General features: G+C 42.6%; 1 protein-coding gene across 5 annotated transcripts in view; it reads left to right on the top strand.

The window, feature by feature from the left end:
- The window catches only part of lrba (LPS responsive beige-like anchor protein), a 189,284-nt gene that overhangs the window by 54,520 nt on the left and 108,167 nt on the right, over positions 1-26,597 (top strand). For 4 of the 5 annotated variants that reach the window (XM_034231381.1, XM_034231380.1, XM_034231379.1 and 1 more), the window contains exons 22-33: positions 1,732-3,141; positions 3,662-3,855; positions 4,520-4,673; positions 6,073-6,253; positions 7,954-8,081; positions 8,654-8,761; positions 8,888-9,029; positions 9,356-9,713; positions 15,171-15,325; positions 17,282-17,366; positions 17,641-17,774; positions 18,468-18,529. In XM_034231381.1, coding sequence (XP_034087272.1) covers positions 1,732-3,141; positions 3,662-3,855; positions 4,520-4,673; positions 6,073-6,253; positions 7,954-8,081; positions 8,654-8,761; positions 8,888-9,029; positions 9,356-9,713; positions 15,171-15,325; positions 17,282-17,366; positions 17,641-17,774; positions 18,468-18,529 — 3,111 coding nt within the window. The remainder of the gene's footprint in view (positions 1-1,731; positions 3,142-3,661; positions 3,856-4,519; positions 4,674-6,072; positions 6,254-7,953; positions 8,082-8,653; positions 8,762-8,887; positions 9,030-9,355; positions 9,714-15,170; positions 15,326-17,281; positions 17,367-17,640; positions 17,775-18,467; positions 18,530-26,597) is intronic. The other variant, XM_034231378.1, reaches the window with a different exon arrangement.

Below are 26,597 nucleotides of genomic sequence, written 5' to 3'. Positions count from 1 at the left end.
TATACTACCTCTGTCTAATGGTAACTGGATCTGCTACAGAGCCCCATTTAAGGCCAACATGCATCATCTTAATGCACAGACTGCATCCTCAATCTATGACGTTATGTTCTGCACTGTTCTCACACAAAAACACTCCATAGCAGCGTGCTCTGAATGCAGCCTTTTAATTGCTAAAATGCTAAATGTCAAATTAAGCTCAAACTAATGGGGTAGACGGTCTTGCTGTGTGATCACTTGGAAAGAGACGGACTACTGGCGTATTTAGAGCAGGCTGTGCACTCTGAAAACAGCTATGGATTACCAATCACTGCTACCCACTACAGAAGATTAATGAGCACCCGTGTAGCAGGCTAATTTAGAACAATAACGCCTAATTAATTACAAATAATCAGCTCCTTTCTCTCCCTTTCCTTTCTTCCACTCTCAATGACTCACTTTCTTCCTCTTCCTGCTTTGTAATTTCTTATTTTTTTCTTCCTTTTGATCTCTGCTTTCTCATTTTCTTTGTTTCTTTCGCTCTCTCTTTCCCTCTCTGCTCCTGTCCAAATAGCCTCAGGTGAAAAAGCAGCAAAGTGGGTCTAGTTGCACCCCCCCCTTCCACCCCCAACCCATCTTTGACTTTCTGTCCTCGAAGGGCCCAGTGATTAATGCAGGGTCTTAAATTAGGCGTGGGAGGATTTGCCGATGCTGGACACGCACTCAGAACAGCTAGCAGTCACCGACTAATAGTATCTACTGCTAATCTATGACTGCTTACATGGATGGGCTCTTCCTCAAATGCCACTGCAGACCATTGTCGTTATAGACTAGCAGTCTCGTCTACCCATATCAGATGTAAGAAGACTGATAGAGGTTAATAGGCTGTGAGCAGCTGCGCATAAGAGAGAGGAAAAGTTTTGAATATTGAATAGTTAGCCTTAAATGGTCCGAGTGGTTAGTTGCTATAATAAACTCACAACTAAAGAGCATTTTGAGAATATCTTCCACTATTTGATGTTTCCAGATGAAACGGGATAATTGGGTATTATATCACACGTGGACATAAAATGGGGTAACGGCTGAAATTGCAAACCAAAATATATAATTTTAAAGAGTGAGGGCTTATTTGATGAGATGACTTGGGAAAATGTTTAATGGCATTTTTGGGATATTTATTTGTATGTAAAACCACTGGTACATCTTAATGACTTCTTGAAGTACATTGCTCATAAGGTTTGCATGATGCCTTTTCTCCATTCTCAAACAAAAATACAGTCTTTTATATATTTGACAGAAGCTTGGGTCTGTTTTGTGTATTTGTGGCTGTTTCCTATAAGTAGCAACAAATCATAGTTCATAGAAATGTGCTGAAATCTGAATAAACTGTAACTTTAATAAGAGGTTTGATTGAATGGGAATCATAAGCGAGTAGATTGTCATTCAGGTTTTAAATAAGCTGCCTGGTTAGCCACATTTATTCCTTTGTTAACATCTGTCAAAGTTTCAAATACTGTTAGTACAGGAAGTTCAAGTTGAACCAGGAAGTCAAAGTCGTGTTTACTGTGCACTCACTTTCAGTTTGTTACCTACATAAAGTAGTATAAATATTCTGGAAAGCTGTCTTGTGTACACATTCTTAGATTGTTCTAATACTTGGAGAATTGTGTTGGGTCTCAGAAATTACTTAAATTATGGCAAATTATGCCAAGTTGTGTTTCTTACATTTGAACATGTACTCTTTTGTGTTTGCAGGTAACCTTCGAGCAGCACAAAGAGAATCTGTCCCATATGTTCCGTCAGTACCAGCATCAGGGGTCCACAGGCTCTATGAGCTCCATCAGAACCATCTCTGGTGTCAGCCAAAGATCGGACACCATGGAGTGTGTTAACGGGACCCCTGCAGAGGAGACAGCCCCTTCCACAGTCATTGAGCTCACAGTGGACAAGCTGTCCCACAAGTCCCCGGACACAGCATCTGGCTCCACCATTACCTCCAGCCCACCAGAGGCTGCTGAGGGAAGTGGACACGCATCCATCACCGTGTCCAATATCCTGACCAGGGATGACGAAGAAGAAGAGCAGCAGCAGCAGCAGCAGCAGGCTGTTGAGGAGTCTTCCAAGGATGGCTCAGGTGATGAGGGAAAAGAGACTGTGACACAAACGGACGATAAAGAGGAACAGAGTGAAGAGACCAATAAAGAGGAACGGGAGACTTCCACTGGCAAGAGCTCCGATGATCTGCAACCATCAGTTAGCGACGCAGAGGACACCAATGCAACAGAAGGGGTTAGAGACTCTGCTACACCATCTGCAAGTGATGATGCACAAACATCTGCAACAGATGATGACAAGTCTGAACCTATCAAAGGGGAATCACCAACCTCCACACCAGAAGAGTCTTTGACTGAAGCAGACACAGAGGTGCCCGAGGTTTCAGAACAAGACGATAATAAGGACCAAACGTCCCCCGAGTCAGCGGCCTGTCTGGAGAACATTGTGCAGGGAGGAGACTCCGCCTTCAACGAGGATGTGGCTGACATGTCCTCTGTCAGCGACCAGACCCCCCCAAGTGATGCTGATGATAGCCAAGAAGAGTCCTCTTATGCCTCTGCAGTTGCCGGAGAGGAAGGGGAGGTAAGACAAAAGGAGGATGCTAAAGATGACGATGATGAAGGCAAGGAAGATAATCAGGAAGGTCATGAGATAAAGACGGACGAAGATAGTGATGAGAAGCAAGCGGTTGACTTACAAGAAAAAGTGGAAGAAGAGAGTGAAGCTGAAGAGAAACAGGTGTCTGGATTGGAGAGTGAGACTTCTCTAACTGAAACACCTGAACAGAGTGAGACAGAAGCACCCAAAGATGACCAGTCTTCCTCCATAACTGTTCCCGCTACACCAGACCAGCAGCCTTCTGATGCCACACCAACCTCTACAGCCCAGGAGGTCGCAGCAGCCTCAGACCCCCCCTCACCTAGCCAGCCTTTAGATACCACCAGCACCACTGAAGAAGAAACCCTGCCCGCTCCCACAGATAGCACCTCTGACGCACAGAAGACTGCAGCGCCTGTCAGCAAGACCAAAGAGATCAAAATCGCCCGACTGGACGTGTCCAATGTGGCCTTAGACACGGAGAGACTTGAATTAAAGGAGACCTCAACTACAGTACGCATCCCTTTTCTTTAACTGATTTCTCTACTTTAAATATTTATTTTTTAACATGATAATAAGTAGAACTGATCACTTTCAGTATTTCACACATAAAAATGACCGTTTGCATATTAATTACCCTTCCCGTGGTACCTTGAATTCTTAGAAAAATGTTTCTCTTGCAAGTATTGAAATACAAGGAAACTGCCTTAACAGTAAAACAATATCCAATATTCATTAAGAAATCATCTCAATACTTGCCAAACACTTGCATTATCACTTTACTGTGATCGTCGCTCAAAGTGTTTTATTTAATCTTTATGAATAGGCATGTGTTGACTGAGATGCTTCCATTTATATGAATTCATTAATACCTTTTTTCCTTAACATCTGTTGAAAGTGGAGGCATGCAAGAAAAAAAGCGTTTCTTACAAATTCAAAGTGACACGGGATGGGTAACTGAAATACAAATGGTCCTCTTGTGAACAAAGAATTGAGTTAAAGCTAATTGTGTATAACTGGTTTCTCTCCGTAGGAAACAAGCCAGGGCCAGCCTCCAACAGCAGCAGCGGCAGCGGGGGGGTCTGCAGGTCAGCAGAGAGAGGGCAGCAATCCGGCCCCTCGCTCCACCATGTTTCGTATCCCAGAGTTCCGCTGGTCCCACATGCACCAACGCCTCCTGGCTGACCTGCTCTTCTCTATTGAGACAGATGTGCAGATGTGGAGGAGGTACGGGAACAATCTGCTGACTCTGACATTGCTCATGCTTTAGCTAACAATTATTTTGTTAATTGACTAATGGAAAATAGATTTATTGGCTTTTTGTGCCTCTGAGGAGCGGACACCAGATTTCATTTAAGCCTTCTACTAATTGAGAGCTGCCTGGAAGAGTCCTTCACCAATCTTTGTTTTGTTAGTGGGAAGATTTTACTTCTTACTTTTGCTTGTTAAATCCTCGTGTAATACTTAGTAGACTTATTCTACTCAAAGTAAAGTGTTTCTCTTTGCTAAGGCAATGACTTAAAGGCAAAAATAGATATTGGCCTGAAATATTTCTCATAGCCACAACCAAAGCAGTACTTTACATTACATGAAACTAAAAAACCAGGGTCTCTAGGGATACTTTGAAATTAATTCCCCATTGAGGACACTTTAGAACAAAGCACAGGAAATGTTTTTGTAAAAATAGAAAGTTATTTGAATCCTTCAATGTGAGCATTAAACGGCAACAAAGAACATCTGTAAGCAAAACACTGTTATTTTCATACCAATATTATTATATCATCAAAAACAGGCTCTCACTTAACATTTGTCAAAAATACAATACTCCTACTTGTCTTATTCGGAATATGTGTTTCGTTAACAAAGCAATATTTGATCTTCTCCCTCACAGCCACTCCACAAAGACGATTCTGGACTTTGTGAACAGCAGCGAGAACGTGGTGTTTGTCCACAACAGTATTCACATCATCTCCCAGGTGGTGGACAACCTCATCATGGCCTGTGGAGGCATTCTACCTCTGCTCTCTGCTGCCACCTCCTCCTCTGTGAGTCTCCTCGTGTGTGTGTGTGTGTGTGTGTGTGTGTGTGTGTGTGTGTGTGTGTGTGTGTGTGTGTGTGTGTGTGTGTGTGTGTGTGTGTGTGTGTGTGTGTGTGTGTGTGTGTGTGTGTGTGTGTGTGTGTGTGTGTGTGTGTGTGTGTGTGTGTGTGTGTGTGTGTGTGTGTGTGTGTGTGTGTGTGTGTGTGTGTGTGTGTGTGTGTGTGTGTGTGTGTGTGTGTGTGTGTGTGTGTGTGTGTGTGTGTGTGTGTGTGTGTGTGTGTGTGTGTGTGTGTGTACGTACTGTGGCTGTGTAGTCGATGACTCCCATCACAGGAAGTTATCCATCCACATTGACCTTTTCCAATCACATTAGACCACAGTTAGCGGCCTCCTAACATTGTTACTTTGTTTGTGTGTTGTCTGATGTCGCTGACTGCTGCTCTCTTACACCATTCTTTGCCTCCGTCAATGACTTTACGGCCCTGTTAAGGAAACAGGTTGAAGTTCAATTCCTTTTTAATTCAATTGGGTTTGGTTTCTAACCAGATTTAAAACTCGATGTAATACATTTCAATGTATTTTAATGTTGTATCAAGAGGTGTTATCAGTATAGCTGTCTCACATATTCCACACATTTATTACAGTTTAAAAGCATTTCTTATTATTAAATCTTTGGTACATTTCTACATTGAATGTCTTACTTTGTACCCATATCCTCTCTATGGCAACTCATTGTAAAGTTGCGTATAACTATAAAATGTTGTGAATTAAACGTCACTTGACAAAACATTAAAAAACAAACAGTTTCCTTACAGGTCAAGAATGAACCTTTACGGCCCGTCCACACGGCGGCGTGCGTTGAAGCTTCAACGCTTCTGCCCATTCACTTTGAATGGGGTGATGTCACGCTTTGCCGAACTGCATTGTGGGAGCATTGCTTCGCTTTGCTCGCATTGCTCGCTTCAAAAGTTGAGCAATGTTCAACTTTTGAAGCTTCGGCCGAAGCGTCAGCCAATCAAATCACATGCCAGTACAAGCTCTAGCCAATCAAACCGAGTGCTTGTGTGTCTGGGGCGGGAGATTCATGTGATTGGTTGTTGGTCGAGTTTCAGACACACCCGCCGGCAAGCTTCAACGCTCGCCGCCGTGTGGACGCTGCGTTACTCTTACTTTTGTTCTTTGATCCATTTGTTTTCTAACTAGTAAAGTCACATCGACTTCCTTTTACTTAAATGTAGTTTTTTTTCTATTCATGTTTTTATCATCCATACAAAGTACAGTTATTCTAATAGTTACTGTATAGTTAATAGCTTCAATGAGCCTGTACTCAATATAAACTGAATTGAAGGATGTATGTATGACTTATCAATGACTAGCTCTGTGATCTTTACTCCGTCCACCACCAGCATGAACTGGAGAATATCGAACCCTCCCAGGGTCTGACGGTGGAGGCTTCAGTCACCTTCCTCCACCGCCTCATCAACCTCGTGGATGTTCTCATCTTTGCCAGCTCCCTTACCTTCACAGAGATAGAAGCTGAGAAAAACATGTCGTCGGGAGGCATCCTGCGACAGTGCCTTCGCCTCGGTATGCACACAGTTTGGTTCCTTTGACCTCATAACTTGGTCAATCTCATTTATTTTACAAGACTCATTATTGATATTGTTCAACAAAATTTGGGGTTAAACCTTGTTGTTTGTCTACTTAACCTTCCATTTGATGACATTTAGCTCTCATCTCATCTGCATCCCCTTTCTGAATTTCCATCTTTTATCTCCTCCTCTAACCGAGCCCTCTGTCCTCCCCTGTTCATCGATCCCTCTCATATCAGCCGGCAGTAGCCTCTTGTGTTAGCCTCAGTCATGACTCCCTGTAGCCTTCTTCACCCTCCCTCCTGTGTTCTCTCTTTCCTGCCGTCTTCCTCTCCATCTCCGGCGACTGCTCATTCCCTCGCCTCTTTCACTCCGCTCATATCAGCACTCTCTTATCTTGTTATTATAACCCCACTGCATGGCAACACTCTAAAATGGCTGCTATCATGATATAGTGAGTTCTACATAATGGCCTTGGCTGCACTGCACTGCAGCGTAGCCCGAGGCCTTTCCCTGCCTTCTGTTCCAGGCTATTACAGTTTCACGCTCCAGCTGAATAAAATATATAGAAATGCGTACATTATTCATTTGATGTGGTGCACCTTTTCAGCAAACACAGATCAACACACACACACACACACACACACACACACACACACACATATACACATATACACATATACACATATACACATATACACATATACACACATACACACACACACACACTGTGGAAGTACTTTCTACACTGATTTAAATCATTTTTCTATGCTTTGTTCCATGGTGCATATCCAGGTATCAGTTATTCCATTTCATAGCATGGGTTACAAACAAAAAAGCTTTTTAAAATGCAAACTTGTTAAAAGAGTTCTGTTCTCAGATTTGATCCAACTATCATTACCGCTGTTTAGCTGAAAAGTGATGCCAGCGCACTACAGGTCTAGTTTTAGAAAGCACCCGTTATGAAATGAATATTTGATGAGGTATGTACTCCCCATTGCTGGCACCTAATCTGATTTTGTAAGACTGTAACAAGGTTTTAGCATCTCCACCCCTCCCTCCGCCTCCCTCTTTTTTTTAATAAATGGTCGTATGAAAGAGTAGTCCTAATGGAAAAAGCGAGCCCATTTCCAGACGGAATAATTCCCTCCTTCGTAATCTAAATGGCTCAGAGTTAACATTTGTCAGTTGTCAAGTACAGAAAGGTGGGGGAGGGGAGGGGCTGCAACAGACGAGCGGCACACGAGATTACAAATGGTAAGTGTGCCAGTTTTGAACCCACACAAAGTTATTGGACCACAACATTTTTCTTCTTAGCCAGAAAGGACGTATCTTGCTGCCTACTCAGCATGTGCACACCCGAGCAGTGTGTCATTTGTTATGGGAGCGGCACGCAGTGGGTGTGATTCAAGAGCACACTCTTGCACTGTGACCTTGGGAGGAGAGGTGGAGCAGGGAAGAGTGAACGATGCTGCCAGAGTTGGCCAGAGCACTGACCTTGTCATGGCCCCACTTTTTCTCTTTTGTTTTTGTCTCTCTCAGCTGCTCCCGTTGTGGTTTTCTCAGTTTATAAGCAGAGATTTCCCCTTTTTGCTTTAGGTTCAATGTCCTCAAAGGGACTTCAGCATAATCCTTCTCTAAAATGACTTTATAAATATGATGTCGTATAATATTTCTTTCTCCATCCCTCCTTAGTTTGTGCTATGGCTGTTAGAAACTGTCTGGAGTGTCAGCAAGCCCAATGCAGTCACGGTGCAGAAGCTTCCGCACGCAGCTACACAGCCATGCCCAACATGGGAGCAGCCATGTCTGCAGCTGCACAGGCAAGTACCCCATAACATCACCTACACCTTTATTCAAATATACCTTTCCTACATGTTGTCTGTTGTTGTCTATTTGTACTATGTTTTCCTTTGAAAAGCCAAAAACAAATCTCTCGTTTTCTGGATTGTTTCTACACTTGAAAATCTGCTCTTTTCCTGTCCTGGGTAGTAAAGCAGAGGAGGCTTTGCCCTTTGTCCTCCTCACCAACAACAACACAGCTCTATTGCATTAGCTCATATCTTATTCTATTACCGCTCTGGTTGCTATTTTTGACGCTAGACGAGGCCTTTTTTCATTGCCCCTTTGATTTGATACAGTGACTTCCAGTAAAGTCGTGTTATTCTTCCCTGAACCGGGTGTTAAAGCTCATTTATAATGCAGTGGCTCCCTAGAAAAGCCATTATGTTAAGGACATGATCCCAGGAGGGATAGCTTCTCAAAGCTGTGAAACCTTACCCAACTCCTCCAAGTGCACATGGATTAATAAACATACTGATTGGTGTAAGAGTGCATGTTCCGCCTTCACCTCATATGGAGAGAATAACACATTTGGTTTCATGCAACCATGCAGAGTCCTGTTGATGCAGTGACAGGTGGGATGTCTCCAGTCAGAGACCTGGACCGGCTTCTGCAGGACATGGACATAAACCGCCTCAGGGCTGTCGTCTTCAGAGATATCGTGAGTCGTACAGAACCAACATTCCTGCAACATGATAAACAGACACACTGTGCATAACACTCACAGAATGACAGTCATGCTTTCTGAAGAAGACGCAGTTCCTTTAGTGTATTTTGTTTGTTTCAGGAGGACAGTAAGCAGGCTCAGTTTTTGGCGCTTGCTGTTGTCTACTTCATCTCAGTCCTGATGGTGTCTAAATACCGCGACATCCTGGAGCCCCAGAATGACAAGAAACGCCCTCAGAGGTCCCAGTCTTCCAGGAGCACAGGTAAACTGCTGCAGATGACCCCCAAATATAGAGCTGTGTGGAAAGCACTTACGTCCCCTTTTTATGTTTTCGTTTGAATAATTTTGAGAGGCGGTTGAATCTATATTATATTGCTCTACATATATTTGACTATAGAATGAGAAAAAAGGCAGAGGATTACGTTAGGGTAAAAAAAACAAACATTTTATTTGAATGAATGTGTTGATTTTAATCTTGTAACCATTTATACTCAGTTTCAAGGTGGAATAAGCCTCTGTTGTGAGTAATCTTTGTTATTTCTGAATTCCTCACATTTCTCTATAATGTATTGCTTGTGTCCTTTTTAGATAGCGGTGCCATTTCTGGTGGACTCGAAGTGGAGAACGGAGTCTCTCTCCGACGTTATGACTCTGGCATCGGTGATGACCACACCTCGGCGGCCGCGAGCGAGGCGGACCTGTCATCCTCTGGCGTGACTCACGGCCCAGACGCCATCTCAGAAGCCCTGTCTACGCTGTCCTCTGAGGTCAGACCTTCTCTGCCCACTGATTCAAAGGGCAAGAATGTGAAGGACATTCTGCGCAGCCTAGTGAGCGCTCCAGCTGATGACATGATGGTGGACCCAAGTCTGCTGCCACCAACGTTCCTAGGAAGTGTGGGCGATGCGGCCAGAGACTCATATCGACAGTTCCGCTCATTTGATAGGTGAGAGCTAATGGCTCAACATACATATATCCTACTATACTCTTTAAAGAACAAACATATTTTTCTGCTCTGCACCAAGGGGATTTGGGGAAAAAATAAGGGCCAAAATTCCCCTGCTGCAGACCTGACAGCTTCATTAGTTTCTCAAGAGCCCATATGGTGCAAATACGCTTGTGATTCTCAAGCTTCACAGTTGACAGTTTCGTACCGTTTATCCCAACATAACTGCGGGGGACTTTTGAAAGTCAGCTCTTGAAGACACCTCAGCTTGGTATCCTCAGAGGAAGTGGATCTTGAAAAAACATTCTGTAACAGAAACCCCTTTTGAACCGGGGGGGATCTCAGTCTCCGACTTTTCCCCCCTTTTTTCCCATTGTTGTCTCTGATAGCTGTCGATGTAGGCTCTCATCCCAGGCAAAGCGCCTTACAAAGATCCTGTCTTAAGGAGAACAGGAGTCATGTCAGGGATCAAGAGACGGAGATACCAAACTGGCAGGAAGCTGTTTCTTTTCTCAGTGTCACTGATATTTAACAACTTTCTTTTTCATCCCTCCTGCTACTCCACTCTCCCTGTCTAACATTTGAGGCGGCATCCCCCTTTTCTGGCATGAAAGCTGTATCATTTGCATTAACCCTGGAGCTGCTGGGGTAAACAGTCAGGAGCTTCAAAAGCAGAGCCTGGTACTGAAGCCACAGACGGGCTCAGGTGAGAGAGGATGGTCTCCGGTCTGGTTTGAATTTAGAGCGTTGATACTAAAGCAGACATTCACAGACGGCAGAGAGGGGAGAGGCTGGTAGAGACGAGAAGAGAGATGGGAGAAGGGGGAGAAAGAAGTCTCCATGGGGGGGATGTCAAGTTTCTCATGTACTGAAAAAAAGAAATTCTCCGTTTCTGTCTCTCTCTCTCTCGCTCTCACAAACACACTTAGTCAGTCTGCCTACCCCCAACTGTGGGAATTCCACGGCATCTCTGTGATCGCGTGTCTTTATCTGAGGAATGCTTTGTCAGGTCTCAGGGCGCTCCTCATATCAGGGGGATTAGACTGGCTCCTGTCCGCTGAGCACACTCGGTAGGAAGAGAGGACGTCAGGAGAGCTGGAGAGCATAGACTAACAGCTCCTCGCTGCCTGTGGGAGCCTCTTCATGCCCAGACCAGGCACCGACAGCAAGCTCTACCCTGACTCTCCTTTAAGAGGAAAAAAGGCTCTCTCACATCACTCCCCCCCCCCCCCCCTATTGTGGGGATGTATCTAATCATTTATTTATCATCAGTTTAATCACAAGGCTGGCAATATTCTATATTTTTAGTTTCTGTCAACAAATCCCATCCTAAATCCAGCAATATACAAATTATTTGTCTTCCAATATCCAACTTGCGACCCTGTCTGGCTCTAAATCTTTGTGAAATTGCTACAAGGTTTTTTTTGTGAAATAAAATGATATAAAACAGACAAAATATCCTATATTCACAATTGTCAAAAAGCATATATTGGCAATACTGCTTCGTCAAGGAACTAAAAATAATTAAGCAAGTATCAAAATTGATGTCCATTTTCTGGCGACTAAATGATAAATTGCCTTGACTGGTTCACCACTTAACATTTGCACCAGCTAATACAAACATTCAAGCCTTTCTTTTCACCTAGATTCACAATGTTTCACTATTCTCAGACCTCACTGCAGAAGTGGGGGAGGTTGTTGACGTTTCTTGGTAAAAACGACCCTTCTATAAAAAAACATTCACTTGCTTTATGCCTATATTTATTTTCGTTATCTCCCGAGGTTACCACTCTTTATCAGCCAGCTGTCTCTAGTCCTTACCGATTCTACCTACTACGCATGCAGACATGCTCTGTGTTTATTATCTTGTTGTAATGAATCTATCACTGCTCAGCATCTTCCACAAACCAGTAAGTCTCCCAGTGACACCAGTAAAAGCTAAGGCTGATATTCTGACCTGACACCTCCCACCAGAGCACGGCAACTTCCCACTTACCCACAGGGCTGGATTTACGAGAGCAATGTATGAAAGGAGCTGGGATCCCCCAGATAAAAACACGGGGGTTGGTCAGGGGGTGAAGTATCCCTTCTGATTTATTTACTAGTGGAGACCTGCTGGATTTCGCCCATCCATTTCTCAGCCATGCCCCTGTTATGACAGCCAGTCTGCAAATATTTGCTGACACTAACCAGAACTAAACAGTGTCATTGTACAAGCCGATGATTTAGACGGCATGGTTCTGCAGAATATGAGAGTGTTAGACACCGGGATATACATGGTGCGGTTGTTTGCATTCCTGGCAGCAGACTCTGCATGCATGTGAGAGTTGATGTACAGATGAGTTGTGTTGATGCTGAAGTGTTGTTAATGTACGGCTTAGGAAGAGCAGAAGCATGTCCGACACAAACACAACTGAAAGAGCGCTCCCTTTTCAATTTCTCCATCGCACTCCAAACTGAGATTCTGCAAATTCCTCCAACACAAGTTCACCTTTTTTATACCTGAAACAAGCTTACTAGTGATCCTGCATCAAACTAATGAGATATGTTGTAACCTGCTGTTATGTTCTGAAAAATCAGGTGCTCATATGTGTCAACATTAAGACTGTCACGAGCCAACAAAGAACTTTAAAGGTTGTTTAGAGTTACTTTATTACTTAATATAAAAGCCTGATCAATATTATATCTGTGGCTGATGCTGTTTAGTATATCAATATTTAAGAATAATGGCAGAAAGATTCAGTAAACTGTCAATCCTCCAATTTGTATTTATGCAAACAGTTATACATATATATATATATGTTTTTTGCCATAATCCCTTAAAAACAATCATTACAAATATTTAACAAAGACAGTCACTCAAGCAGAAAACTCACTTAAATCTCACTGGTAACAAATAAAACCACATGCTCAAAGCATGTTTAGAATACAACCTATAAAACAATGATGTTACTGTTTATTCCCCTGCAAACAACAGGCCAGCACTTTCACATAAGTACATATCATATATCCACATATTGCATTAGGTATTTAATTAACTAAACTAAACTTTTTGCCAAACATTTAAAAAATGCATTTTCTGCCTTGGCCTCATGTTTTCAGCTGCTCCTCAATATCCAATGCATTTCAGATGCAAACACAAATATCCTTTTGCTCACACACTCACAAACACACATGAAAACCATTGAGATTCTGTTGTTCTCATACTTTGTAGGCCCCTTAGGTCTCAGTTGCTCAACCCATTAATCACTGATGTCATAAAGTTAATGCCCCTCCCACAGCAGCCACCATCACCCAATCACATCTTGAGATGGACTTATTCACAGATGATTTGAAAGAGGTCTCATAGCGTATGTCAAAGAATAATATTTTGAACATTAAAAAGCACAGGGTTGAACGGAACGAGAGTGAAAGCAGAGATCAAAGCTCTGGTGGTGCGTACCCTCCCCTCCCCTTCCTCCTCTTCCTCCCATGAGTTTTCTCTGTTAACACTCTACAGAATGGTATTTTTCTCACACTTGTTTTACCTGAAATAGCAGAGATTACTGGAATCACATTGTTTACTGCACTTATCCATTGTAGGTTAAAGCCTTTAAATAATTCAGCCTTAGCCCAGAATACATACGCACACAGACACACTGCCCTCGGCTCCTGTTTGTGGGTTGAGTGGGGCCGCTGACGGCTGATTAATCGACTGGGGCGGCCCACTCATGATAAGTGTGGCTAATGACCTGCTGAATAATTCACCGGGCCTGTGCTGGGGAACAGATGGAAGGCCAAACACATATACAGACATGTTTACAGACGGACACACTTGTGCATCCATGCATTTATTTTTACACTCATATGCATATATTCAAATATGTTGGAAACATTCACACACACACTCCTAGCCTGCACACACCAGGGGGGCCTGTGTCTCTCTCCCTTGCTGTTGACACCCAGGGTGCTTCACGTCAGCACCGCCCTTGTTCCCTGATACCACCCTCCAGCCCACTCACTATCAGAGCAGGAGAAAGTTAGCAGCAGACACTTTTATCTTCACCCTTCCTGGCTATCAATAGTGATTTCACTGTGTCTTATCACTTATTCAGTTTATATGCATCACTCTGAGCTTTTCCAGTATATATTTGTATTTAAAACAGTCAAAAGCTGTCAAGCCATTGGCCTCCGAATGCAGCTCTATTATGCCAAAACCATCGATCCGTCAAAGTAAAGGTTGGCTTTGAGGTTTTAACATTCACAGCAACTTTTAATAGATCTGATCACCTGCTTTAAATCAGCTAAGAACAGCCTTTGATAGTGCAGCCAGGTATCTGTCTGCACCACAGGGAGCCAACCTCAGCTATCCTTTTTTGTGTGTCCATGAAAATCTGCAAACACATTGACTCCTGGAGGAAAGTATGTTTTGTCCAAATTCTGTTTTCTTTCTATATTTAAATTGTGTGGATTTGATGTATGCTTGCAAAGCTTGGTGCTCCTGCATTGGTTTGTGTTTCTGAGAGGGAACAGTAGCCAGTGATTAGACCCGGCCTCCCCTGTGTCAGCACTGATAAGCGGGGCCAGGCTCTCTTTGATATGGCCAGTGGTCTGTCAGAGCCCTGCTCTAAACTGACAGCTTATCTGCATGCTGCTCTCCTCCCATCTGCTGTTAGCAGGAGCGGAATTGAACTCCACTCAGTCGTACCACATCACTACGAGAAACACTTCCTGTTAGCTGGCCAGAGCGACATCTGAAGAAGCAGCATTATCACTGAATAGATAACTGTGTTTGCACATTTAGCCTAGCTGTCAATGATGGGACATTTGGGCCCAACAGGAAAAAGTTGTTTTGGTAATTTAAGTAAGAGTGAGCCAATACAAGAGGATATGTCTGTAGAATTAAGTCCTGTCAACATTTGAATCAAATATTTGACCGATTTATTTTTCTTATTCATTCATCAGATATATGTTTGATCTATTCTAGAAATTGAAATCAAGAAACCTGGCAAAGTTTGTTTTGTAGTATTTTCAGCATTTAGATTTTATGAATGCTTGATCTACGATAGGATTAAACACTGATGCCTAGAAGTTTTACATATTTTGTAGAGTAGAGTCACAATGAGTAGGGTTTATTGGATGCAGTTAGTAAACACAGCATTCAGACTTGGCCACCTTTGCGCCTCAGCCAGGGTAGCGGGGCTCGCCAGCGTGTGAAAGCCAACCCCAGATTCACTTCTCTCTTGGGAGGAGCTTGTCCTCGCTATATTTGCATTTTGCTGCTTGGATGTGGACGGATACATTTAACCATTTGAAAATACTTTGTTCAAGAAAAGTAGCCCTGTAATTACTCTTCAAGATTAATGTATTTTGGACTCATTAGATGTACTGAACATAAAAGTCCAACATGGCTCGCTGTATATTGCAAAGGTTCTGTAAAGGAAAATAAATAAAAAATCTGTCTTGTTCTCTTTATAGGAGTGTTGTCGTTGCACCTAAGAAAACTGGCATGGCACCGTCTGCAGGCGCTTCCACCAACGTCCCATCAGCCACTGCTGCGTCTGCCGGGACACCCATCGACAGCGTCGCCATGGTATCTTCTGGAGACTCCTCCCAGAGCACCTCTGCAGCTAGTGAGCACACACACGCACACGCACACGCGCACACACACACACTCACTCAAATGTTAGCGGGGCAGTGTTTTTTGCGAGGGCAGATAAGTCATAACCTGGAAGACAGCTATGAAAAAGTCAATATTTATTTAGAGATGTTTCTCCTCTGTGTGTCAGGCAGAGTAATATTGCTGCCTTTGTACGATGTAATCCACTTACCAAAAACCTGAGAAGACAGTGCTAAACAACAGAGTTACACACATCCAGTTGAAATGTTCATTGCAGGAATCATCTCTGTTCTATTGAGTATAACAAAAAATTCAAATACATAGATACACTAAAATATAAATGAACAATAGCAAATAGTAAGCACCGGTGTAAATACTGTATAACACATTCCAAAACTACAGGCATTTTTTAAGTGATTTCTGATCCAAGGATGAATTAGGGTGTATGAATATGATAACATATTAAAATCATACCTTTTTTTCTATTACTTTATGAGCATCCTTAGTCTCTTGTATATACTGAATCAGCAGCCACAGTAAATAATGATCGTTTGGCCAGCTGTTTTTTTTGATCACCTTGTAAGAGTGTGTATAAAAGTGAAATGTTTTTTCACTGAGGAGTCTGTGTGTTAAAGAGAAGGGGGGGTGACATGAGAATGTTTTAGGAGAGTGAGCATTCACTGTAAAATCCGGCTGGGGAGTGTGTATGTCTGCATGTGTTTTGTGTGCCTGTGAATAATGATAATTGTTAAAGCTGAATGCACAGGGTGCTTTGTGTCAGTGAGCAGTGTTGAGTAAATACGCTTTGTGAGTGTGTTTTAGTGATGCAGTGGGAGGACTAATGGAGACGTTCATTTACTCCTCTTTGTTTGAAGGAGCTACTTCAGCTCGAGAGGGATACTCTCGCCAAGCCCACATGGCGCTGCTTAACACCTTACACACACAAACACACACACATGCACACACATTCCAGCCCACATTACACTGTCTGTCATTCCTTAAGAGTTATCCCTGCTTGGAGACTGTCCTGGCTGGAAAAACAAGCCCGCTGAACACCAGAGGAATCCCCCTCCTCCATATTCAGCTGGGCATTAGCTTATTTATGAGCCACAGGGAAGTGAATTTACTGCCAGATCAATCAAACATGGACTTTGTACCTCGTGAGCCTCTGTCTCCAGAATGAAGTCGTAAAGCAGCTTTTTAGTTGTGTAATGAAACGGTCACAAAAACAGCCCTGAGGGCTAAATTGGTATGTAATGACTTAATGAGTAAAAAACAATTGGGAAAAATTGACATTTGTTTAATATCTCACATTCCAACACAGGTGTAACATAACAGTATTACTTATTTATAATAAATATATAATATTGTGCATGGACCACGGATAAGCGGGAGAAGATGGATGGATGGATGTGCTCCATATTTGGCTGTCACCATCCAAAATGATCACACTGTTTAAAACATGATTGCCGCTGCCAGTGAAACACCTCTCAGTGCACCATATAGAGGTTTCCATCATAAAAACCTCTGAATTATAAAATGATAAGGAAGACTTATTGTGCTCGGCGTACATCATCCACTATTTAACCATACAATTCTACTTGTACCCCCACTTGCCCTATTTGACCATAAATCCCCTATTCTATACATTTGAATGGAGGCCATTGTATTATTTCATAAGATCCATGTTTCCACACAGGTTTATGGTGCTACCCTGGTCGTATAATGTATTGCGCTCTGTCTGTGTGTGTGGGGTGTGTGTGTGTGTGTGTGTGTGTGTGTGTGTGTGTGTGTGTGTGTGTGTGTGTGTGTGTGTGTGTGTGTGTGTGTGTGTGTGTGTGTGTGTGTGTGTGTGTGTGTGTGTGTGTGTGTGTGTGTGTGTGTGTGTGTGTGTGTGTGTGTGTGTGTGTGATCTTATTCTTGTCCAACATCCAGACTAATAACAGAGTTCTTTGGTTTCTCCCTGCAGCAGGCGGCCAGGTTCCAGCCAGCGCTAGCCTGCCATCTGTCCCCCCACTCTCCCCTGTGACCCAGAACACAGCCCCCAATATGAGGTGATTCATCTTCTTTTCTCTCTCTCCCACACACACACACATGCACACACTCAAGCACATGCACTATCAGCGTTTTATTCACATAAGCATCCGTTATTAATATCACATGCATGTTGCTTTGGCCTAATTCATATGGTTTTATTTTTCACATAAATAAAACAAGATTTAACCGGTTTTATATATTTAAATTTGGTATTTTCAAGATTTATTATGGAGTTGCAGGCTTGTTTAATTTTCCTCATATACTGTTTGTGTGTTTGAATTGCATCTCCAGTATCTCAGAGCGTCTGGAGAATGCCCTGGAGAAGGCAGCTCCTCTGCTGAGAGAGATCTTCGTGGACTTTGCTCCCTTCCTCTCTCGAACTCTGCTGGGTAGCCACGGGCAAGAGCTCCTCATTGAGGGCACAAGTAAGTACGACGTCAAAGAGACTCATTAGAGTTAAAAAAAAAAAAATCCCCGGTTGTTGTTGTCCTCATTTATATGAAACAACATATCTATGCATTTGTTAATCTAATAGTGCGATGAGTGTGCGTTGAGCCAATAGCTGGTATTTGTTCCTAAGGTTTCTAGGGGGCAGGGTCATAGGCCAGGCCACTAATAGCAGTGTTTGGGATGTCTGATGCCACCAAACAAAATGGAAAGTTGATTGATAGCTGCAGGGGGGCCTAAAGGGAACGCAGGGGGAGGTGTGTATATGCATGTATGTTTGTGTCTGTCACATGAAGACCAACTGAAAGACCAAAGGCTACTCTGCCTTCTTCCCGTCTGTGCATGTGACTCTGGACACTCTAGTGGCCCCCTGCCCTCTAAAAGCTTAGCGCTCGCCATTAGGGATCAATGGGACATATGCTGGCCAAGTAAGGCCTGTAATACAAGGCCCAAATATGTATTAGTTTACAGTAACATCATGTCGGCTCATTAGACACATCAATACTTTCTGCTCTCTTGCAGATGGCACAAGGTTAGGTAATGTGTCTGGTTGAGGGTGCGTCATTCATGAATGTGTGTCCACAAGTGCATAGGATGGTCATGAAAAAAAAAAAAAATGTATTGTGATATTTCTATACATTTCTGACTTATTTTCTTAATTTTTTCTCCAGGCCTGATGTGTATGAAGTCCAGCAGCTCGGTGGTGGAGCTCGTCATGCTCTTGTGTTCACAGGCAAGTCTGGCATCTATATCTCCTCTTACCCATTTGATTTATCAGGCTCACCTTGAGTGCAGTAAATCCACAGCCCAGAGTGGAGACAGTGAGCCATCCTACACCTTATCTTTCCCTCCACACTACCTTGTCCACCTTCCCACGTTAACCCCGGAGTAAACTCATCCCTGGCTGCAAATATTGGTTTGAGGGTCAAGGGTGGCCGACCCGTCCACATCACCTCTGACCCGAGCACCGGCCCTTGTGGCCTGGCCAAACTGATGAGGAGGGATAATGTAGATTTGATGGTGCTTTGCATTGATTATCCCTCTCTTCTCTGTTGTATCGTGGGTGTTTTGTTGCCAAGTTTATTTAGCTGCTGCCGGATTCATGAATACTAATTCGGGTATCATAAGCAGGCGTGGGCAGATCAATGATCGGGGATGTCAATAGATCACTTCAGGATGGCTGATTAGCAACCGGAGACACAAAGCTACTGAAACCTGTTTATTTTCTGCGTGTGGACTAAAACATAGCAAACAGTGTGTTATACGGTTTTGTGTAAATTAATCTTATGAAGTCCATTTATTCATTGTATAGTAGTGGATTTTAGTATATCTTTTATATACAAACATTCAATGACAAGGACAACAGATAATAACTCCCCTTGTGCCCTGTTTGTTTGCATCCTCACCACTTAATGCACCTCAAGAAAAACAAGGATATCCAATAATACAAAAACACATCTGATTAATGACGCCTCTCTCACTGCGCTCTGCTTTTTTATCAGCTTTATTTCTCGAAAGAAATAGCACCTGTCACCTGGCTTTTTTTCTCCACTTTCTCCCCCTCGTAACCCCTACTCTGTTTGGTTCCCATTATTCACTTGGCGTCTTCTCTAAAAAGGTAATACAGTCAGATTACACATCTGTTTGGATGTCAAGGGCCGCGCATAGATGTGTGCTAGTGGGACACATGGAGGTAAAGCGAACCCTATAATGTCCAGAGAGGAAGGAATAGCAGGAGTGAAAGCTAGATAGAAAACCAAAGAGAGAAGAATGACAGGCTCTAATGCACCTATTTGTCATATCTGTCAGGGTGTTGTTTAATGCTAATCTAATCAAAGGCGGAATCTTTGTGATCGCTCCGCTGCACAGCTCATGCCTCGCTTCCCCCTTTGGTCCCCAGCCCAAGCTATTTCTTCCTTTTCTCTCAGCTCCAAACTACACTGCCCAATCTTCACCACACACACACACACACACACACACACACACACACACACACACACACACACACACACACACACACACACACACACACACACACACACACACCGTCTGTGAGAGGAACAAGGATTGGCCAGCGCAGTGTTGATTGCTTCAATAAATCATCCAACCAAATTCTCTCACAGCTAATGCAAATGTAATTTTATTGTTGTGTGAGGGGGGGGAGGAAGGTAGAGGCGATATGCGGCTTTCCACCGGGGAAAAGAAGAAAACAGGCACAGACTCTCCTCTGGGCTAAATGACTGCGAATAATTATTTGTGTTTGTTCTCCTTGTGGTGCGGTGAGAGTGAGCCGGTGCCATGATTGATGACATTATTTAGCGAAGTTTGTCGAGCCCTCTGGCACAGGAAGTGCTCAATCCTCTCACAGGAAGTGGCTCTGTGGCCATCTTTTCACTCCTTCCTGCCTTCAAGCCAACCAGTGGAGGGTGTAGATGGAGAGGGTTTTGATTGATTTCTCTCCCCCCCCCCCCCCCCCTTCAACCCCACACCTTCATTGGAGATGCGATACAATCTCTGTGAAATTTTAATTAATTTCCCGAGCTTTGAGATGGAGTGGAGCCCGGGTGAAGGGTCAGGAGGCTGGGGACCGCAGAGCAGTTTTTAATCAGGGATCCTATGAAAGTTGCATTGGCGGCCACATCAGCTTGGCATTGAGGAGGAGATTGTAAACCGCTGTTTGATAGTGCCCTGTTTCTAAACAACTACAACGGTGCTCCCAATTAAAGGACCATTTTGATCACATTAACTGTTGGGATGGCACGATGCCTTGTTCTCCCCTGTAATATTGATCCTCCAGGACTGCTGAATATACAAAATGAGGATTAATGATCAAATACTGTAGCCGCAACAGAGTGCTCCGCAACATCAGTACAAAGGGCTGCCACTTCTGTATAGATGGATAGATGTTTTTTATTGATCCCAAATTAGGATTTTATTTGTATTATATCGGCCCCTCGCATTGTTGTCAAATCAAGATGTATATGTTTGAGCACCCAAATTAACTTTTAATAACCAACATGTTCAACTAATTACCAGATAGTTGGATAGATTTTTTTATGGTCTATAAAATGTCAGGAAATAGAGAAAATGGCAATTTAAATGTCCTATAGCACAGGCTGGCTTTTGAGTAGTTGTAATGTTCAATCAACACAAATATTCATTTAGAAAGACTGGGCAAAACCATCAAATCGTCACATTTAAGAAGCTGGAACCAGTGATGTTTTAGGGCATTATCGTTATTGTTGACACTATTTCTCTCAGTTGAGTAATTGTACATTGAAATGCTTAACATAATTCTGCAAATGTGGAATGGCTAACATAGGGTATGGTATAACACAATGAAAATTAGATTTAAAGAAATTACTCAAGGCACAAAGCATATAGGGGTAGGTTGGCATTTTTGTTAAATGTCCCTCTTAAGCCCGACGGACCCGGTTCTGGGCCCGAAATCGCGTCATTTGCAGGAAACAACGTCTAAGGAACGTCTATAATTTACAGTTTTTTACCATGTTCAATCTGAATTTTCTTTAAAATAAAAAACATCTATACTGATTCTGACTTTTCTACATCCAACTCACAGGTTTATAATTACTTTGAGAAAAAAGATTATTAATTTAACCCTTTTAGAAGCGAAGATATGGTCATTTGTTCTGGGAATATCATTTTCAAGCCTGAAACCTGAAAAACAGGCTTGGGGCTTAAGACGAGTTGAACAGTGTTCCATTTCCCCATTGTCAACCCTCAATATCTTTTGGTGCTAATGTGAGGATTTAATGAAATAGAGAATTTTTTTCTAGGTTACGGAGTGATTGCTCTTAAAGTGGCTCTTGCATATTACATGAATGTCATTTACTTTCTCTATCGTGAACCATATTCATTGAGGGTCCTGCATGTGAAGAACCTCTCCGTCTTCCCATGCATCTGATTCAACTGGACAGTTTCACTCTCCCTCTTACACTCGTTTTCTCCCGTCATGGTCATGTTTACGGCCAGCGTGTTGTTTCCTGGGTGCACTTCTTAAAGTGGCTTCCACCCAAAACATCTGATAAATAAATAATGGGCTTCAACAAGAGAAAGAGCTTTTTCTTACGCTCGCTGTCGTCCGTCCAGAGCTTTGAGAAATCATCTCATCGGTTACCGGACAGTCTACAATGAGCAGAGGCCCATAAATCTCCTCAGTAGCTGCATTTGTGTCCTGTAGATCAGCCATTATTGTCCGGCCCCTCTGTCAGCCCATCCATCCTTCTGCCATTTATCAGAAATGCATCCTGTACATGGAGTGGGAGGAAGGGGAAGAGAGAGATAGGGGTGGTGGGGAGGGGCTCTGGTTTCATGATGGTCAAGACTAGATAGGAAATACTGTTCTTCCTCACACTATAATCACATCCACTGAGTTTTAATAACACATACAGTAAGGCTCCTGACAACCTAACACACAAAATGCAATGCAGTTTTCAGAGACTATTTATAGATTGAGCAGTATCGGAAATTCCTGCCTCCACCCCAATACAATGTTGATCGGTGGAATTTTGACATTTAACGAAAAACTTGGTGGCTTATTCACAGACCTTACTGTAAACGTTTTGTTACCAAAAGAGCATGCTTTAAGAAAGTATTATAGTTACAGGAACCCAATTATGGAAGAGTGAAGCTGCTACTGAATTTGTAACACATTATGTACATATTAGTACATATGTTGTCATGCAAATGATAGCATTTAGCTAAAAAAGAAAATCAACTGCGCTTAAGTATAGCCTCACTAAGCTACTGGCATGGCTGTAGATTCTTAGCCTTGTTTTAATGTGATACCTCTGCCCAGCTGGCAGTAGAAAACAAAGAAATTGATTTCTTGAAACCCAACGAAATAAAGCCAGTCAGTTCATGGGTTCAACGAACCCTTCAACTAAGTCAGGAATTACACATTGTACATTTGTGTGTTAAGAGTTATTATGTTGGACTAAGTGGTTTATTGAACTTCAGTAGCTAGCAAACATATCTCTGTTCTAAGCAAATAGCATTTTGTTGCGACTACTGATGCAGATAATCCTTTAATAGTAATTCAATAACATCAATGCTAACCCGCTAATCCAATGACCACACATTATGATATGTTCCCAGTCTCACTAAAGTTAACCTGTTTAGCAGATGGGCATCTCTCTCTCCCAGTCAGCGGGGAGAAGGACATTGACTTCCCCAAACACTTGGTTCCTCCTGACCCTTGACCCTCTGACCTCCAGGTTAGAAGTAAGAGTGGTGGAGGCATAGAAGTTTAGACCCCTGCAGTCAAGGAGCAGGTCGGGAGTGCACGGCCATCATGCTCCACACAATCAATAACATCATCTGAGAAACGAGGGAACCGTTTGGAAGCGTAGTGGCCTGAAAATAGGAACAAAAACAGCAGCTTGAACCCAAGCTACAGTTACTCATGTTTGTTTTTATTTAGTATTCACAGGTTGCTTTTTAAGTTGCTTATTTTGGAATTTATGCTGGGGAAAAGTGAAGTCTGATGTTTGAATTGCGAAATAGTCATTTATATCTGTCAGTGAACATATTTGGTCCTCTCCCCTGTAAGTGAGGCTTTGATGGATGAAGAGCAGACTGTGTTGTATGAACCACTGGGGGAGCCGAGAAAGGTGAGAGAAGTGGCGAGGAATGTGATGAAACCAGCGCACAAAAATACTTTCCCCATCATTTTCCTCACAGTCAGACTCATACCCAACTGTGCAGTTAAACAGGCACACAAGGTTCAAGATCAGTGCAAATCAAAGTGTTTCTCCCTGTTCGCCCTCACCCTGTGCTCCGCTCCAGTGCCCCTTTACAGCCATGCCACGCGGCTCCGTGTCCCTGCCATCACTCCAGTCCGGAGTATATCATGCAGGATATTCTTTGAAAAGGTACTATCCTGTGAGACATAGAGAAAACACAGTAACACCAACTGACACTTAGTTGTGCAGGCTCCCTATCGTTGCCAACTATGCAGCCGGAGAGGGGGCGACGGGGTGTGTTGTGTTGGAGGAGGTGGGGGTCAAGGGGGACTTCCTGACAGGAAGGGAAGTCTAGCTGAGAGGGGAGAATCAGACGGGAGACTCCTTAAAAAATGGAGTGGCTTTTAATTTGGCTCCCAGCAGGTTTTACTGTGAGCTGGCTTCAAGAGGCTCGGGACCCGAGGGCCTCAAGTGGCACCAACGCTCGGTTATTTATACACAACCTATAATCGTGTTTCATATAAATGAATTTCCCTGACAGAGCCCTCTCCTCCTGACAGCCACTGTTAATGTAGTGTTTTCTTACCTGGCGGGTCTCAAGTTATAAGCACTTGGAATATATTCTTATGTTTCTCCCCCTGCTATCCTCTGTAAGTCATCCTGCTGATACAATCCTGAGCAGGATCCTTTGCTGTGCAGTGGAAATTCACCTCTCTGCATTTTTGATCTGTTTGATCTGGATTTACTGTCTTTTCTACAGTGCTCATATATCAGAGGCTCGACGTAGAATTCAGAGTTTCACCTAGTCATACTTTAAAAAACTATTTATTTTGTATCATTGGTATTTTCACTTGGCGTTGTTGAGATCAAATAAAAGCTAGGAGGAGAACACACACAAAGGTCAGTCCTTCTCCCACAAATGAATTAAATAGAATAAGAAAACTGAAAAACACATTTTAAATCAGTTTTTTTTACTCTGCTGTACTGGGCTGGATTTTTGTGTATGTCTTTATTTTTGCTGCAAATGTATGCAAAATACTATTCCTTACTGAAAAGTCTAGACCTACAGTCCTCTTAAAGAAACAGTGATAAAAATGCGGTTGTTGAATAAAAAGATAATATTATGTCACAGTAAAAACTGAACATCTGCTCCACTTAGAAGTGAAACAGCTGCACATTGTTTAAGTATTTTTATTCTCCTACATCATTAGAACTTACTAACATTCCTAACTGAAGTAACCAAATACCAGATTTGTTGCAAGATTAGATTGCAAATTATTTTGTCATAAGGGCTCTTTTTTTATAATTTGTAACATGCTGTTTACTTTCATGTATTCCACTTAAACATACTTTCCATGCTAACTCAAGTGTTAGAATGTGTTTTGGGTTTGTCTGTTTGGTGTATGGGGATGTTTAGGTCTTGTTTTTTTACTCCGTGTGTTACTGTAGCCATGAAAGTGTGAGTCCCTGATGCTCTTGGAGACCCTGCAGTATAAATATTTGGACACCAGTACATTTTCTCTCAGTTGTGATTTGAACACGCAAACACCAATACGAGTGTCTGTTTTTCTTTAAGGCGATACCATCAGAGCATGCACATGTGGAGTGTGGAGAGCTAGAGTTGACACACCGGTGTTAAGTTATACACACACACACACATATATGTTTTCAGGCACGGCAACATGAATAAACAACAAAAACTCAACTTCTGGACTAATTATTCAAAAGGACAATGATGAAGAACATCTTTGCACATTTTCTTTGTTTTGTCTTTCTCATCCGCACACATGGGCATTTTTCTGTTGTGGGTGGTTGCTGTTTAGAAACATTTGGACCACAGTTTCCACGTCTATTTATTTTTAATGTTCGTCAACACACAAAGGTTTATTTCAAGCCAGCGCATGTCATTGATATCTTAATGGCCACAGGAAGCTTTACTTTATAGCAATTAATAACTTTCATAATTAATAAAATATTTTAAAAGATGCAGTTTGTTTCCATCTGCTTTGGCTTTTTGCAGTCTTGTCTCGTCACCTTGTTATCAATCTTCTATTAACTTTCAGGTTTTTTAATATAAGAAAAGGAGAAAATCAGAAGCTCTCAGCCGGATTCAGCTTCTGCTGCAATGCAACATTTGATGCTTTATGCGTTTGTCGTCCCATCTAAAGTTGTATTCCCATAGCCTTTCGAATCAACAAATCTCTGTGATTATGAGTGATTCCACCTAAAAGCACAACCGATTTATTTATTATTTCGGTCGAGCAGAGCCATTTATTTCTTCAGTGTTGGAAAATATTTTCCCTGTGTTGTGGCGAGCCTGATTTTTGAAAGGCCATTTTGCTCAGGAGGTCTGTGTTTTCTCACCAGGGGTAGTGGTATATTTAGATGTTGATTATGGATAATCAGCTGTAATGACGGAAGTGCATGGCATGTGTGTTTAGACTCAACGCCATCACCGTGGAACACAGACAAACAGAGCTGTCTTATTGACTTCAGGTTGAGACATTTCCATGAATACTTGCAGTCATACACATCCTCGCACACAAAAAAGAAAAAAGGTAACAAAACACAGCCCCTACTACCTATATTAAACATTGAAAACATATCCGATCAAGGGACAGCCCTTTTTCTCAGTCCTATCATCTGTTAGGAGGTCAGGTTAAAGGTGAGAGGTCACAAATGGCTGCTTGTATCCTCTCATCAGCAGCTCTGTGGTCATGGCCCCTATTGCGACCATAAAAGCTGTGACACCGCTGACCTGGTCAGCCAAAATCCAATATTCTATCACTGACCTGTCTCTGTTTCCTTTTTGTCTCGAGACGTCCCTCAGATCAGGGTCATTACTTTTTTAATTCAACTAGAGGAGCCATTTTTTAGCCCGTAATGAAACCATTAGTCTTGCTATCACCTTTGTCTGTGTCCACGAAATGCCAATGGCCTCTAAATCGCTTGTCAAACCTAATTTAGAACCGAAGCTTTTCCGAGCTGCAGTTCTGCGATAAACATTTTATTTCTGCTGAAGCTTTTTGTTTCGCATTGAATTCTAAGACTCCTGCACTAAATTCACAAGTATTGTAAAGAAATAAACCAAGATGT

This window comes from Gymnodraco acuticeps, unplaced genomic scaffold, assembly GCF_902827175.1.
Source record: "Gymnodraco acuticeps unplaced genomic scaffold, fGymAcu1.1, whole genome shotgun sequence".
NCBI classification, from domain to species: Eukaryota; Metazoa; Chordata; class Actinopteri; order Perciformes; family Bathydraconidae; genus Gymnodraco; species Gymnodraco acuticeps.
This window is presented reverse-complemented; position numbering and strand designations above follow the sequence as displayed.